At 40.0% G+C, this 15,735-nt stretch overlaps 1 protein-coding gene across 1 annotated transcript in view; it reads right to left on the reverse strand.

Annotated features, from left to right (window-relative positions):
• Positions 1 to 980: 980 nt before the first annotated feature.
• ccpg1 (cell cycle progression 1) overlaps positions 981 to 15,735 on the reverse strand; it is a 72,018-nt gene continuing 57,263 nt past the window's right edge. The window contains exons 10-11 of the mRNA XM_063065706.1: positions 3,930 to 5,368; positions 981 to 1,787 (exon numbers count right to left, since the gene is read on the reverse strand). Coding sequence (XP_062921776.1) covers positions 1,589 to 1,787; positions 3,930 to 5,368 — 1,638 coding nt within the window. The 3' untranslated portion in view covers positions 981 to 1,588. The remainder of the gene's footprint in view (positions 1,788 to 3,929; positions 5,369 to 15,735) is intronic.

The following is a 15,735-nucleotide window of genomic DNA, read 5'->3' on the forward strand; positions in this document are numbered from 1 at the left end:
ATTGTAGAGAAGGTTTCACTCCGTTCAATTGGATCCCAGAAAACAATCAAGCAGCACAGGCTCATTTGCTCAACATGCATTCCAGTGAGGGCAGGCTCCACGTCAGTTGTGTATCTGAAATACAGCAGTGGTGTTGGAGTTGAATAAGTTTAGTCTAATTTTTTTTCTATTATCAAGAAAGGATATTTGTGCGCATACAAACTAATTGAATACTGATGTTTCGTAGATCTAAACTAATTAAATATTTTCCTACTCCTAAGCATAAGCACCATGAAGTTTATAAATGTTTATCATGGCAGAGGTACGACCTGCAATTCACAGGCTACACACTTACCAGAATTAACTCACCCTCCTCCATTTGGAAAATTAATAGCACAGTATTGTCTCTTTCAGCAGAAAGCCCTTTACCACTGGTACACAAATATACACACTCATAAAGAGCAGTTAATTTAGGTCAAAATCTGAACATATTCAAAAAATAACATTTTCATGGCTAACACGAGGAAATCTGCAGATGCTGGAATTTCAAGCCTGACGAAGGGTCTCGGCCTGAAACGTCGACTGTACCTCTTCCTAGAGATGCTGCCTGGCCTGCTGCGTTCACCAGCAACTTTTGTGTGTGTTGCTTGATTTTCATGGCTATGTCCTTTAATAGCTTGTGTACGGCAATATTATTTAAGGAATCTATTCAGAAAGACCTTATTCCATCAATATCTTCTTAAAAACTGATAGGAAAATACAGAATGCTACTAAGAATTTCCCTCTTTAGAACCAGGTTGACTTTGAAAAGGTCTGTGGAATCAAGTCACTCAAATGATAGCTATAAAACCAAGTTGTTAAAACTAATGAAAAGATCTGTTTAAAAACTGCAGATTTTTTTTTGTAGTACTGTATCTGCATAAGTGCACAGTAAGTCATATTTATAAACATGTATAATACTTGGGGACACATACAAACTTGCAACACAAGGGTGTTTCATAAAAAAATTAAGCAGAACTTTTATTATCGATTAGTTTTAACATTTTTGTTTGCTTACAATTGTTTACTGTCAAATGGAAATGTAACTGAATTCAAATTAACAATACAGCCTCAAAATCATAAAGATAGATATTTCTGTGCAAAAGCATTCACCACAGGGCAAGATAAAATGGAACAATTTTTTTTGCCATGGAATAAAATAATCTTCAAAAAATTAAGAAATACGGCACATCAACATTAATAATTTATACAGTATGGAATTTACGTTCACATGATAGCAAATTACAAATTTGCTAAGGCAAGAGACTCACAGTTCATGCACATACATCAGCAAATGCAAATTATTGGTAAATACACTAGAGATCCAGCAACTTTTAACTTTTACTTAATCCTGAACTTTGTTTAGCACAACATACTTGCACAACATAGCACTTTTCAAATACAGATGGAAAATGATTAGCAAAACTACATCTACTGTCTTGTTATTCAAAGTCAAATGAAATGCATACTGTCTGAAAAGATATTTCATTAATCTTACACCTGTACCATAAACAACAGTCAGATGTGTTTTGAACACGTTTAAAACACATACTTATGCAAATACACCCATTTAATATTTTGGATCAAAAGGCATTGGTCCCAACTCAATTTCAACATTTGCCATATGTCTTCCATTGCCACGACCTGGCTTGTTCCATTTGCATTCCCTGTGGTGGCAAGCCTGCTGCTTCCGTTCAGGCCTCTGCGGTCTGGAGCCATATGCATTTTTAGATGCATGTTTCCTGTACTTATCAGGACCATATAGTGGACTGCAAAGATAAAAGTTATTCATCGCTTTTCAATAAAATAATCAATTAATTTGTAATTTCCAACTTGCATTATTTTTGCGCAATAGAATTAGAAATATTATAACAATATCTTAAGCAGCAGCATAATGCTATATATGTAAAGGAAGAAATGACTCTATTTAAAATAGTTCTTTTGATACTTGGGTAGAAAGGATTATAGCCAGACACATTTTAAGAGGTATTTTATAGGCATATCAGTGAATATTATACAATACAGTATGCTTAAATGTTTATGCACAATCATGGTTATGTGCAATCATTCTTTAGGAGGGATCCTAAATGAGATGGAATGATTTATCTACCTTCTGTTAATGGTCACCTAAAGCAAAAAGCATAAATACCCAGGTCTAAACTAGCAACGGGATGTTCTGTGCTCAGTGCAAATGACCGGTCCTGATTAACTGAAAGGGATTTGATTTCTACTGTTAATACATCTCATATTGAATAAAAAATGCAAATCATATCCAGAAGAGCATAAGAAGACCAGGATGTAACAAGAATCAAAAATCTGCTGCAAATCCTGCAGTCTACCAAATACAAGATTGTGTTTCTTGAGGCTTTTTAAATTAACATTTCAGAATTTTCCCTATTCTATTCCCCAACCCAAAAAACACCTATTACAGAATTCCAATTATAATAGAAAACTCTGGCAAGTTTGAAAATATTCAGACCATATAAGTTTAATGAAAGGATGAAAAGTTGTGAAACTAAAATGTTAATCTGATTATTTTCTTCTCTCCAAAGATACTGCCAGTGTGACTCTATCCTTTCCAGCATTTTTGTTATTTCAGATTTCTAGCATTTGGAGCACATTTGTACTTCAGAAGTAAATTGTGCTATCCGATTATTGTCCACAACGTGTGAGTGTACAGCATGATTTAGGCTATACACACTGCCACAACAATGAGATGTTCAGCTGAATGTTCACTTTGTTTCCTCGAGCAGAAAGCATTCCAATTGGCATGTAATGCTTATCTCCAACCATCCTTGGGAGGTTATGGTGAAGAACCTTCTTGAACTATTATAGAAAATGGGATTCCCAAAGTGTTTGCAACGCAAGTAGTTCCAAGATTTTGGCCACTAAATCAATTCAGAAAACAGTATTCAACATATTCACACTCCCAATCATTTTTTTTAAACTAATGAAGATTGCAAGTTTAGGAGCTGTTTGGTGGAGAAGCCAAGGTGAATTGTTGACCATCACGTTCACAGTATATCATTTTAAAAATGTTTTTAAAAACATAATGTGCCAAGTTTGCATGTTGTTCTCTTCAAACTTTGTTGTGGAAGTAGAGGCCAGGGAGAGTGTGGAGTGAAATGGAGAATTACACTGACAGGTTAGTGAACAGAAGTGATCTGCAAAGTGGTCAACCAATCTACATTTAATTTCTTCAATGTAGGGGAGACCACAAATAGCCTCAAATTGGAAGAAGCATGTCTGAATTACTGCTGCACATGTGAGAAGAGGCTAAAAGTGCAGATGTTCCATCTCCAGCAGCTGAGGTGGGAAGGTGCTGAGGAAGGAAGTGGGATTTGACATTGTTGGAATGATGCATCAGAGAGCTGTGGAGAGAACAGTCATCAAGCTGAATTCTCAAGTTTCTCTCTCCAAAAATGTTACAGAACCTGCTGAGGATTTTCAGCATTTTCAGTTTCTATTTAAAATTTTCAATATCTGTGTTTCTCACATCCTTACTGGCTAGAATTGAATCACATCTTGAAGTAAATCAGAAAACAATTCAAGAGTAATATGTGGAATCCTGTTCTATATTGGCCCCTTTCCCCTGGTGAATAAAGTTATAAATATCAAGTGAATATTATTGTATTATTTAGCTGTGGAATTACTGAACTCCCTGCCACCACCCAAGTCTCATCACATACGAAACGCCAGTACGGTTTTACTGTTTACTATTTAACTTGTGTCATAAATAAATCTTACTAATTGTAGAGTTATTTATGTACCATATGTACCTTGGTCCAGAGGAATGTTGTTTCATTTGATGGTATGGTTGAGTGACAACCAACTTGAAATCAATTCAGAGAAAATTGCTAAATCCTTCACTAGACAAAAGGGCACACTATTTTAGTATATAATAAACTTACCTTGGTCCAAAATGATTAAGATAATTGTCACCAAATAAGTGTTGATATATGTATCCATCCAGGTCATCAAAACCATCATTGTTTCCTTCTTGATGCTCTGCAATATCTTCAAGATAATCTTCAACATCATTGACAAAATCAGAGAATAACATTTGGTCATGTATAAAAAGTCCATTGTGGAAGAACCGGTTGATAAATTTCTCCAGTTCACTCCAGCGTTGGAAGTCAACCATCTCTTGTTGAAGATAATTATGGAGAAGCTTATGAAAATCTTCTACCTTGATAGGGTCGAGGACTTTATTAAATAGGCTTAAAGATTCTTGGTGGGCACACTCAAAAACACCAGAGCAACCCTTGGGGCTCTTGTAGTGTGCATGTTTTCCCAAGTGATCATGTTCACTTGAACCCGACTCAAATTTGCGAGACTCCTCAGTGTACATTCTGTGGGGCTTCCTTGAATTGCTAGAATAGAATTGCTCATGGGTTGTTTCTCTGGTTTTATATTGATGTTTGTAATCGTTGCCTCTGTGAGCACCATGCTTTTTGTGTCTATTCATTTTGTATGGGTGTTCATTGTGATGTCCAGTTTTTGCATCCCCCGCTTCGTCACATTTCTTATTTTCGTGAAAGAAATTTTTTGCAGAGTTTTGGAAGGTTCGGAATGTGGATTTAACAGAATCAGAGAATCGCCTCAGGTTTTCTTTCACTGCTTCTTTTGCCAGTTTAATCTTTTCTTTATGATGACGCACAAACTCTTTAGTTGAGTTTTTCACAGCATCAAAAGTATTCTTAAATGATCTAATAAAATTACCTTTAGGTTGATGCTTCTTATTCTTATTTCCATAAACTTCTTGATTTGTTTTTCTCTCTTGTTTTGCTGTTTTCTTTAATTCAGGGTCCTTCTTTTCTTCTTTTGCTTCAATATAAAGTCTTTCCCACAAATCAGAGCGTTGCTGTTCAAAATCCAGCTTCTTCTGGAGCTCTGCAAGTCTTGTTTGTAAACCTTCTGTACTTTTACCATCTTGGTCAGTATTATCTGAGGTTTGAAAGTGGCTCAAAGAATCCAGTTCCTTACGCAATGCATCCGTTATTTCTCTTTCTTTATCCAATTCCTTCCTCAGCAGTTGAGCCTCAGTCACGAGGGTCCCCTTCTGTTGAAGAAAACTGTATACCTGTTGCTTTTCCTCCTCGAGATGATCCTTTAGTTTCTGGTTTTCTGTGATGATTATTTCAGCATCCGTTCCTTTTCCTTCTAATGTCCGGATTTGTTCCCTCAGCTTCCGAAGCTCACTCTGCAGCAAAGACAATGCTTTCTCTTCATGTTCCAGAGATTCCTTCATACGCTGGTTTTCTTTGGCAAGCATTTGCTGCTGTAACTCAACAGAAAGTTTCTCATCCACGGTTTGCTTTAAACGAGTTTCCAAGTTTTGTCCATGTGACTAAATAATCAGAAAGATAAAACAAACTGTTAAATGTCCTGTTGTAAAGGCGATGTGCCTTGTAATTACAGTTTATTAATTATATTAAATAGCAAGAAACTGAAATGAGCCAAATTCCATTTTTGATAGCTAGACTACATGCTACATTTTAAACTGTTAACTAATTTGTTTAAAAAGTTAACAGGTAGCCTTTCAGTACAGACAACACATACTCCCCAGAACATGGAACAGTATAGGCCTTTCAACCCACAATGTTGTGCTAACCTGCTAACCTACATCAAGATCAATCTAACCTTTCCATCTACACAGCCCATCACCCTCCAATTTTCTTTCATCCATATACCTATCTAATGTCCCTAATGTATCAGTCTCTACCTCCACCCCAATCAATGCATTCCAGACACTCACAACTCTTTAAAAAAAAACACACCACCTCTGACATCTTCCCAAAATTCTATAATTCCCTCTACTCATCTAAAAAGGATGTCCTCTGGTTTCAGCCATTGCCAACCTTGGAAAAAAAAACACTGCCTGTCCACTCTATCTATGCCTCTTATAATCTTATACACTTCTCTTGTCACCAGCAATGCACCTTTGCTCCAAAGAGAAAAGCCCTAACTTGTTCAACCTATCCTCATGAAACGTGCTGGTAAATCTCCTTTCCAAAGCTTCCACATTCTTCCTATAATGAGGTGAACGGAACTGAACACAATACCCTACATATTGTTTAACAGAGCTGCAACATCACCTCGCAGCTTTTGAACTCAGTCTGTCAACACCATACTACTTCTTAACCACCTGCAATTTTGAGGGATCTATGGACCCGATTCCTCTCCTCCTACACATTATGAATTCTGCCATTAACTTTCTATTGTCTTTAAATTCAACCTTCCAAAGTGTATCACTTCACACTTCTCTGGATCGAACTCCATTTACCACTTATCAGCCCAACTCTGCATCTTGTCTATGTCTCATTGTAACCTACGACAATCTCCTACACCATCCACAATACTAGCAACCTTCGTGTCACCTGTAAACTTACTAACCCAACCTTCTGCTTTCTCATCCAAGTCATTTATAAAAATCAGAAGCAGATGAGGAATTGTACCTCATTTTTATTTTATTAATTTCCTTTTAAAAAAATAGCAAACCAGGTACAGCAGCTTTACATTATATGATGCCTGGAAATTTCAATTTCCCTTGCTTACATTTTTCATGGCAACACTCATCCATTGTGAAAAAGCACTCAAGAAGAGTGTCTACCCATAAATTAAAAAAAATACAAAATATGTGGTAGCAAATTACATCCACACAGGACTCTAGAGACTTATGAGAAAAATAATTCACCAGGGGATTATGGTATAATGGACAATAAAAGTAGTTATCTATTTACCCAGTCTTGTACTATTGGCCTGTGAAGGCAAGCATGGCAAATACTTTTTTTTAAAGAAAGAACCGCCTTTTTCACAAACTGGGGGTCTGTGACTAGTGGATGCCTCAGGAATCAGAGGGTTTTCAGCAGGCTTCAGTCATTGTGAGCAGTCACTTGTTTTGCTGAGCCAGCACAATATTTAAAAAGTGAGCGTGGCCTTTTGGGTCTTTTCAGCGGGCTTCAGTCATTGCAATTTGTAAGGCAACTGGCAAAGACCAGTCAAAAGAAGTTAGGTTCAAGTGGAGTGGCTGATGTGGGAGCGGCTATTGTGCGAGTAAACCAATGTTAGGAAGGGTGTTTGAGGCTTCAGCTCAAGAAGTGAAAAGAGAAGGCTAATGTAAATATCTTTGTCTATTAGTGCATAGTTAGTGCAGTCAGACTGGGACCAGGGTCAGGGGTATGTTCTTCATGGCTCGGAGGCCAGGTCATTGGCATATTTACAGTGGAGTTCTTTGTTAGAGAAGGTGTCAAAAGTTATTGGAAGAAGGCAGGAGAATGGGTTTGAAAGGGAAATGGATCAGCTATGATAAAATGAAAGAGCATAGTCGATGGGCCAAATGGCCTAATTCTACTTCTATATCTTATGGACATGTCAGATATGGAAATTGTGGGAGACTTCCAGTTTCCCTGACATGAGCTACATCCAGCTGCAGTTCCATACAGACTGTGCTAGAGAACTGGAGCCACAGCTGGATGACCTACCGTTTATACAGCAGAAGGAAGAAGAGATAGGTGAGATTTGCTGCGAGATAGTCACCACTACCTTGCAGGAAGCAGGTAGCTGGGTGACTGTCAGAAGAGTGAAGAGAAATAGGGAGACAGTGCAGAGTACCTCTGTGGTCATTGCCCTCAATAACAAGTATATCGCTTTGGATACTGTTGAGGGAGACAACCCACCGGGGAAAGCTGCCACTGCCAGTCTCCTGCATTGAGTTTGGCTCTGAGATTCAGAAAGAAAGGGGGAAAGAGAAGAGTGCTGTGGTAACAGGGGATTCAATAGTTAGAGGAGATTCTGTGGATGTGGAAGAGATACTAAGGCTACGTCCACACTAGACTGGATAAATCCATAACCAAAGCTTTCTCTCTTCGTTTTCCTCCGTCCACACTGAAACAACGTTAAACGGAGCTTTTCTAAAACACTCTCCAGAGTGTTTAAATCTGAAAACGCCGCTTGGGTGGTGTAGTGTGTACGGGGTAAATGGAGGGTTTTAGAAACGCTGTCATGATGTGCCGGAACAAATGGTGATGGCACCGCGGCATTTCATTGTTTTCTTGAACGCAACCTCCAACACCACAACAACAATATCTGACAATAGATGTGTAACAGCCTAATGTAACATTGTATGGAAATACAAGATAACACTGATGCAGACATGTTTTATACATGTAACAAGGTGCTTTATTAATGTATTGCTTGTGCAAACATTCAATAGATGCAATTGTCACTACTTCCAAAATGTCATTTTTAAGTAGTAGCTTATGTTTGGCATAGACGTAAAAATGTTAACACTAAAAAAGGAAAATTGTAAATTTCACTTTTACTCAGGTAAAAATAAAATCACTTTTGCCCAATAACTCATTTTCTTGCACATGTTAAATACAGCAAAATAATACAGAAAGACACGGCAAAAGTAAAGGCAAACAAATGAGGTAACAGCAAATTTCACTTTTGCCCAGTAACAAGCCTTATTGAATTTAGTTGTAGCTGTCGTCCCTTTCATCGGTGAAGAGACTAGAGGTGTATACGATGATAAGAGGCACCGATTGAGTTGACAGTCGGAGACTTGATCCCAGGGCTGAAATGGTTAATAAGGGGACATGTGTAACACTCAGGTCCGCTCAGCTTGTCTAGGGAGAGCAGCCTTCGGCTCCGCCAAACTGGGTAATCTTGTTTGTGTGGATGCTGTGTTATGTACAAACCCACTGTAACTGGACAAACGCGCACTGAGTCTTTCATGGTGAGATTCGACACCAAACATGTCGCAGCCATCACCTGTTGCTGGCCAAACTGTCAGAGTCGGGCCGTGTACTCGTCGAAGCGGGTGAAGACTCTTTGCTTGTTTTCTGTAGATGTGTCCTGCACATGCCCAGTAGGAAGTGATTCACCCAAATATCTGTTTCAATGTGGATGGAGGTATTTTCAAAAACGCCTAGTGTGGATGCCTATCGTTTTTACGCGAAACGTAAAATTATCCTGTCTAGTGTGGATGTAGCCTCAGAGGGTATGTTGCCTCCCAAGTGCAAAGTTCGGGGTCCAGGGATGTTCTGGATCAGGTCCACAGCATTCTACAGGGGTCTGTGAACAGCTTAAGATTGTGGTACATATATTGGTACCAACAACACAGGTAGGAAAATGGATGAGGCCCTGCAGAGAGAATACAAGGTGCTAGGTAGACAGCTGAAAAGCAGGACCTCAGGGGTAGTTGTCTCTGGATTGCTGCCTCTGTCACACTCCAGTGAGGACAAGAATACGATGATTTGGCAGATGAGTGCATGGCTGAGGAATTGGTGAGGTAGGGTTTCAGATTTCTGGATCATTGGAATCCCTTCCAAGGAAGGTAAATCTGTACAAAAAGATCAGGGTTACACCTGAACTTGAGAGGAATCAATATCCTTGCAAGCAGATTTGATAGACCTGTTGGGAAAGGTTAAATTAGCTTGGCAGGTAGATAAGAACCAGATTGACAGGTCAGAGGATATGGCAATTGGTGTAGAGGTAGATGCAGCATGCAAAGTCTTGAGATAGAATAGGAAGTTGATAAGGCAAAATTGCAGTTAGTGGGATGGGTTGAAGTATGTATTTTAAAGCAAGTATCAGGAAACAAGAACTTGGAGTATGGGTCAATAAATGGAACTGATGTGGCCTTTACAGAAACTTGACTGAAATAAGGGCAGGAATGGCTGCTCTTCCAGGGTTTAGATGTTCCAAAAGGAATAGGGAGGGATGTAAAAAAAAAGGTGAGGAGTGGCATTGCTAAACACATCTGTAGAAAGGGAGGAAGTCGTGGAGGGACTGTCTACTGAGTCTGTGTGGGTGAAAGTCAGAAACAGGAAGGGAGCGCTCACTCTTTTGGGTGTATTTTAGAGACATCCCCCACTCCCAATAGCAACAGAGACACTGAGTAACAAACAGATCAGGAGGCAGATTCTGGAAGGCATGATAGCAGCTATATTTAATGAGGAGTTTGAAGAGAATTGGTATATCACCAAAGACACCCACAAATTTCTAGAGATGTACCGTGAAGAGCATTCTATCTGGTTGCATCACCAACACACATCAAAGTTGCTGGTGAATGCAGCAGGCCAGGCAGCATCTGTAGGAAGAGGTGCAGTCGATGTTTCAGGCCGAGACCTTTCGTCAGGACGATGGGTCTCGGCCTGAAACGTCGACTGCACCTCTTCCTACAGATGCCTACTGGCCTGCTGCGTTCACCAGCAACTTTGATGTGTGTTGCTTGAATTTCCAGCATCTGCAGAATTCCTCTTGGTTGCATCACCATCTGATATGGAGTGTCGCTGCACAGGATTGGGAAAAAAAAGCTGCAGAAAATTGTAAACTCAGCCAACTCCATCAAGGGCACAAGCCTCCCAAACATTCAGGACAACTTCAACTTTTTTCTCCAAACATACCTTTCCTCATGGCAATCAAAAAGTTCTATTTTAACTTCATCAGTTCACAGGACTTGTTTGCAAAATGCATCAGTCTTCTTCAGATGTTCCTTTGAACCTTTTGAATAGAACTTTTTAGCTGCAATGAGTAAAGGTACGTTTGGAGAAAAAAGGGTGCAGAAATTCATGAAAAGAACCTCCCTCTAACTGTTAAGCACGGGGATGGATCAATCATGCTTTGGGCTTGTATTGCAGCCAGTGGCACGGGGAACATTTACTGGTAGAGGGAAGAATGAATTCAATTAAATACCAGCAAACTCTTAGACATCCCACCCTGCAAAAACTAATTTCAGGGAGGTAGCACCACCAAATTGCGGGAGACTCCCGGAACTTCCAGGAGAGGTGGGATGTCTGCAATAAAGTAGCTCCTTAGCAGCTAGCCAGCTAGTTTAAATAACATTAGCTCTGCTAATGAATGAATGACACCTGTTAAATTCGCCTCAACATGTCTTTTACAGTCTTAACCCACCATGGGCAATAGAAAAGTCACTGTTGCAAACAGCGCAGCGAGCAACACTGTCATTATTTTTGACCCCTAGGCAGGGGTACACTTTAGGGTAGTCTGGGGTGACGTACGTTTTATATTTTCTTTTTTTGGAACACTCTCCCATGGCGCGCGCTCACTCTTTCTCTCTCACGCACGCTCCCTCTGTCTCTCTCTCTCCTGTGGTCGTGCTCTCTCTCTCTCGCACGCTCTCTTGCTCGCTCTCATGGTTGCTCTCTCTCTGCGCTCTCACACTCTCTCTCTCACTCACTCACTTTCAAAAAAAAATTGATTTCCGGGATATTGTATATAATTTGCGGGCATCAGGGAGCCACTATTAATATGTGGGAGACTCCCAGAACTTCCGGGAGAGGTGGGATGTCTGAATTCTGGAAGCAAACATCACACTGTCTGTAAAAAAGCTGAAGATGAAAAGAGGATGGCTTCTACAACAGGATAATGAACCTAAACACACCTCAAAATCCACAATGGACTACCTTAAGAGGCGCAAGCTGAAGGTTTTGCCATGGCTCTCACAGTCCCCCAACCTAAACATCATCGAGAATCTGTGGATGGACCTCAAAAGAGCAGTGCATGCAAGACGGCCCAAGAATCTCACAGAACTAGAAGCCTTTTGCAAGGAAGAATGGGCGAAAATCCCCCAAACAAGAATTGAAAGACTCTTAGCTGGCTACAAAAAGCATTTACAAGCTGTAATACTTGTCAAAGGGGGGTGTTACAAAGTACTGACCATGCAGGGTGCCCAAACTTTTGCTTCAGGCCTTTTTCCTTTTTTGTTATTTTGAAACTGTAAAAGATGGAAATAAAGAAGTTTTCTTGCTTAAAATATTAAAGAAATGTGTCATCTTTAACTTTATGCCTTTTGGAAATCAGTTCATCTTTTACTCGCTTAGCTATTCACAGTAACAGAAATTTTGACCGGGGTGCCCAAACTTTTGCATGCCACTGTATCTCTTTCACCAATCAAGTTCCCAGTTCTTTACTTCATCCCTCCCCCTCTCTGTTTAACCTATCACCTGCCACCTTGTACCTCTTCCTCCCCACCCCAACCTCATTCTGACTTCTGCCCTTCCTTTCCGGTCCTGATGAAGGGGCCCAGCCTGGAATGTCGACTGTACTTTTTTCCATTGATGCTGCCTGGCCTACTGAGTTCCTCCAGCATAGAAGGTATTAAGCTTATCCACAAGCAAAATCCTGTTGTCACTTATTTCGCTTGATTTCACTTTGCAAGATGCTCTAGTTATACACAGAAATTATTAGCAATCTTAACGAATAGGATAGTTATTGCACAATTATGATTGACACCAGAGAGTAGCATTTCCACATAATCTCATTGAAAGTATCTTGAAAGGTTTCAGTGACAACTCTTACTGATCACGTGAAATGGGATAAATTGTTCAAATAAATGTAGCTACTCATGTTTATTTTTACGTTAAGTTGAAGTAGTAAACTAGTAAAGGAATATTAAAATGAAATTTGCTAGTTTCCTTGTCACTGAGATTGAAAACAATAAGTGGAAATAAATTCTCAATAAAGATTTCTAAATGCATTCACCAGCCATCAAGCATCTGGCATTCAGATTTTAAGAGGTGTGGGGAGACAGTGCTTTGCCCAAAACTTTTAGAGTTTTTATTTTTGGACAAATGTGTACTTTTCTTTGGAAGACAAGAGGTCTTTTATCTAATGGAGCTTTTCGTGCTTTCTGGTGGTTTTGTTTTGTATTTTATTGTGAGGGAAAAAACTGACATTTTGTCTGCACTTTTGGCCAAATGTTGATTTTCTTTTGCTTTACCTCTAACTTTCGTTCCTTGTTGCGGGTTCCAATCAGGCATAATCAGCTTTATAAATAAACCCTTATCTAGAGTGAACCTTGTAGAAACTGAGTGCTCATCTAGAATTATAGACTTGTATAGGGTAGAAACTGGCTCTTTCAGCCTGCCTCATCTATACTGACTAAGAGACCCACTGACCTGCATTAGACCTGGATCTCTCCATGTTTTTCCTATTCAAGAATTTGTCTAAGTGTCTTTTAAAATGTTGTAATTGCTTCTGCCTCTAGCTGCCAGCATGGTTCCAAACAACCATCACTCCTCTCAGATTGCCTTTTAATGTCTTCCTTCTGCTTAAAACTGTGCATTCTTACCAGAACCCTGCCCTGGAATAAATATTTCTTTATAAACTAGGAAGTGTCCTCTCAGTGCCTTGCACACCACGGCGAATAAACCCAGACTATCACATCTCTCCTTATAACTACAGTTCTCCATAGGAGACAACATCCTGCTAAATCTCTTCTGTGCTCTCTCTACTGCTACCACATCCTTACTGTAGTCCATCACCAGAACTTCACACAATACTCCAATGTTTTGTACAGCTCTAACATCTCTTCTCCTATGAAGGCAAGCATGCCAAATGCATCCTTTGCTATCCTGTCTACTTGTGTTACCACTTTTGGTGAGCTATGGATAAGAAAAATTACTTCTGGGAATTAGTGATGTCCTGTGCTCAAATTCTCTCAGAAACAAACCGGTGTTAAGGAAAACAAAAGTGAGGGTAAAAAGTTTTAAGTTTGCAGTATAAAGTCCCAATGAAAAAGGAGTTAAGCTAAATGCAAAATAATATGGTTAACATCTTGTTTCACTAAAACGAAACAAGAAATCATTGTACAGATATGCAATGCTATTCAATACAGTTTGAACACTAAATACTTTAACTTGAATGAATAAGTTGTTTTGAAAATGCATTAACTCCAATTATTTAAAAAGTTAACAGATGAATTAAGAATTTCAAAAGGGAGAATAAAACAGAATTCTGGCTAACTTGGAGGAATCAAGGTCTAGGAAAATCAGTCCACTCATTAGGTATATTTTCTTGTCTATTAATATAAATAAATACACACCTAAGACTTTTGCACATTGTCGTTCCAATTACCAAATAATACTACTAAGCCAATACAAAGCTAAGTACTTTTATTTTTGAATCGCAACCACCATCTTCCTATATATACAGTGGCATGCAAAGGTTTGGGCACCCCTGGTCAAAATTTCAATTATTGTGAATAGTTAAGTCAGTAAAAGATGACCTGACTTCCAAAAGGCATAAAGTTAAAAGATTACTTTTTTACTTCCATTTTTTACAGTTTCAAAATAACAAAAAAGGAAAAGGGCCAGAAGCAAAAGTTCGGGCACCCTGCATGGTCAGTACTTAGTAACACCCCCTCTGGCAAGTATCACAGCTTGTAAACGCTTTCTGTAGCCAGCTAAGGGTCTTTCAATTCTTGTTTGGAGGATTTTGCCCATTCTTCCTTGCAAAAGGCTTCTAGTTCTGTGAGATTCTTGGGCCATCTTGCATGCACTGCTCTTTTGAGGTCTATCCACAGATTTTCGATGATGTTTAGGTCAGAGGACTGTGAGGGCCATGGCAAAACCTTTAGCTTGCACCTCTTGAGGTAGTCCATTGTGGATTTTGAGGTGTGTTTAGGATCATTATCCTGTTGTAGAAGCTATCCTCTTTTCATCTTCAGCTTTTTTTTTTAAACAGATGGTGTAATGTCTTCTTCCAGAATTTGCTGGTATTTAATTGAATCCATTCTTCCCTCTACCAGTGAAATGTTCCCCATGCCACTGGCTACAACACAAGCCCAAAGCATGAATGATCCACCCCTGTGCTTCACAGTTGGAGAGGTGTTCTTTTCATGAAATTCTGCAACCTTTTTTCTACAAACATACCTTGGCTCATTGCGGCCAAAAAGTTCTATTTTAACTTCATCAGTCCACAGGACTTGTTTCCAAAATGTATCAGGCTTGTTTAGATGTTCCTTTGCAAACTTCTGACACTGATAGCTGAACGGGCATGACTGCATAAGTGCGTGGAAGTTGGACCATGAGGCAGCGGGAGAGTTAAAAAGCGTGCAGATTGAGAAGGGTCAGTCATTTCTTCGGCAGTTGAGCGGGACATGACTGCGCAAGTGCGTGAAAGTCGGTCCGTGAGGCAGCCGGAGAGTTAAAAAGCGAGCAGATTGACAGAGCGGGCGACGGAGTAGAGGAAGACAGAGTAGGAAGGCTTTGGCGAGCAGAGGCTGAGGACGAGCTTGCTCCCGGTGAGGTAAGGCCGGGTAAGTTCCTCTAATTAATTTAATTACCTTAGGAGTAGGTAATGGAGGCAGTAGTTAGGGCGGTTGAGTGCTCCATTTGCAGTATGTGGGAAGTCAGGGCAAGCACAATTGTCCCTGATGACTACACCCGTAGCTCGTGACAAACTGAGTTCGGGAACTGGAGCTGGAGCAGGATGAACTTCAGATCATTCGTGAGGCAGAGGCAGAGGCAGAGGCAGAAATAAACAGGAATTACAGGGAGATAGTCACCCCTAAGAGTCAGGAGACAGGTAGCTGGGTGACTGTCAGGACAGGGAAGGGGAATAGACAGAATGAGCAGAGCACCCCTGTGGCCGTTCCCACCAATAATAAGTATATTATTTTGGATACTGTTGATGGGGATGACCTACCAGGGACAAGTTGCAGTGGTTGCGTCTCTGGCACCGAGACTGGACCCTCAGCTCAGAGGGGAAGAAGGGAAAAGAGGAGAGCAGTAGTGATAGGGGATTCGATAGTTAGGGAGACAGATAAGAGGTTCTGTGGAAGAGATCGAGAATCCCAGATGGTCTGTTGCTTCCCTGGTGCCAAGGTCCGCAATATCTCAGCTGGAAATCGTGGTCCATGTAGAGACCAATAATGTGGGTAGGAAGAGTGAGGAGGTCCTGAAAGGT

The sequence above is a fragment of the Mobula hypostoma genome, chromosome 13 (genome assembly GCF_963921235.1).
Source record: "Mobula hypostoma chromosome 13, sMobHyp1.1, whole genome shotgun sequence".
In the NCBI taxonomy this organism is placed as follows: domain Eukaryota; kingdom Metazoa; phylum Chordata; class Chondrichthyes; order Myliobatiformes; family Myliobatidae; genus Mobula; species Mobula hypostoma.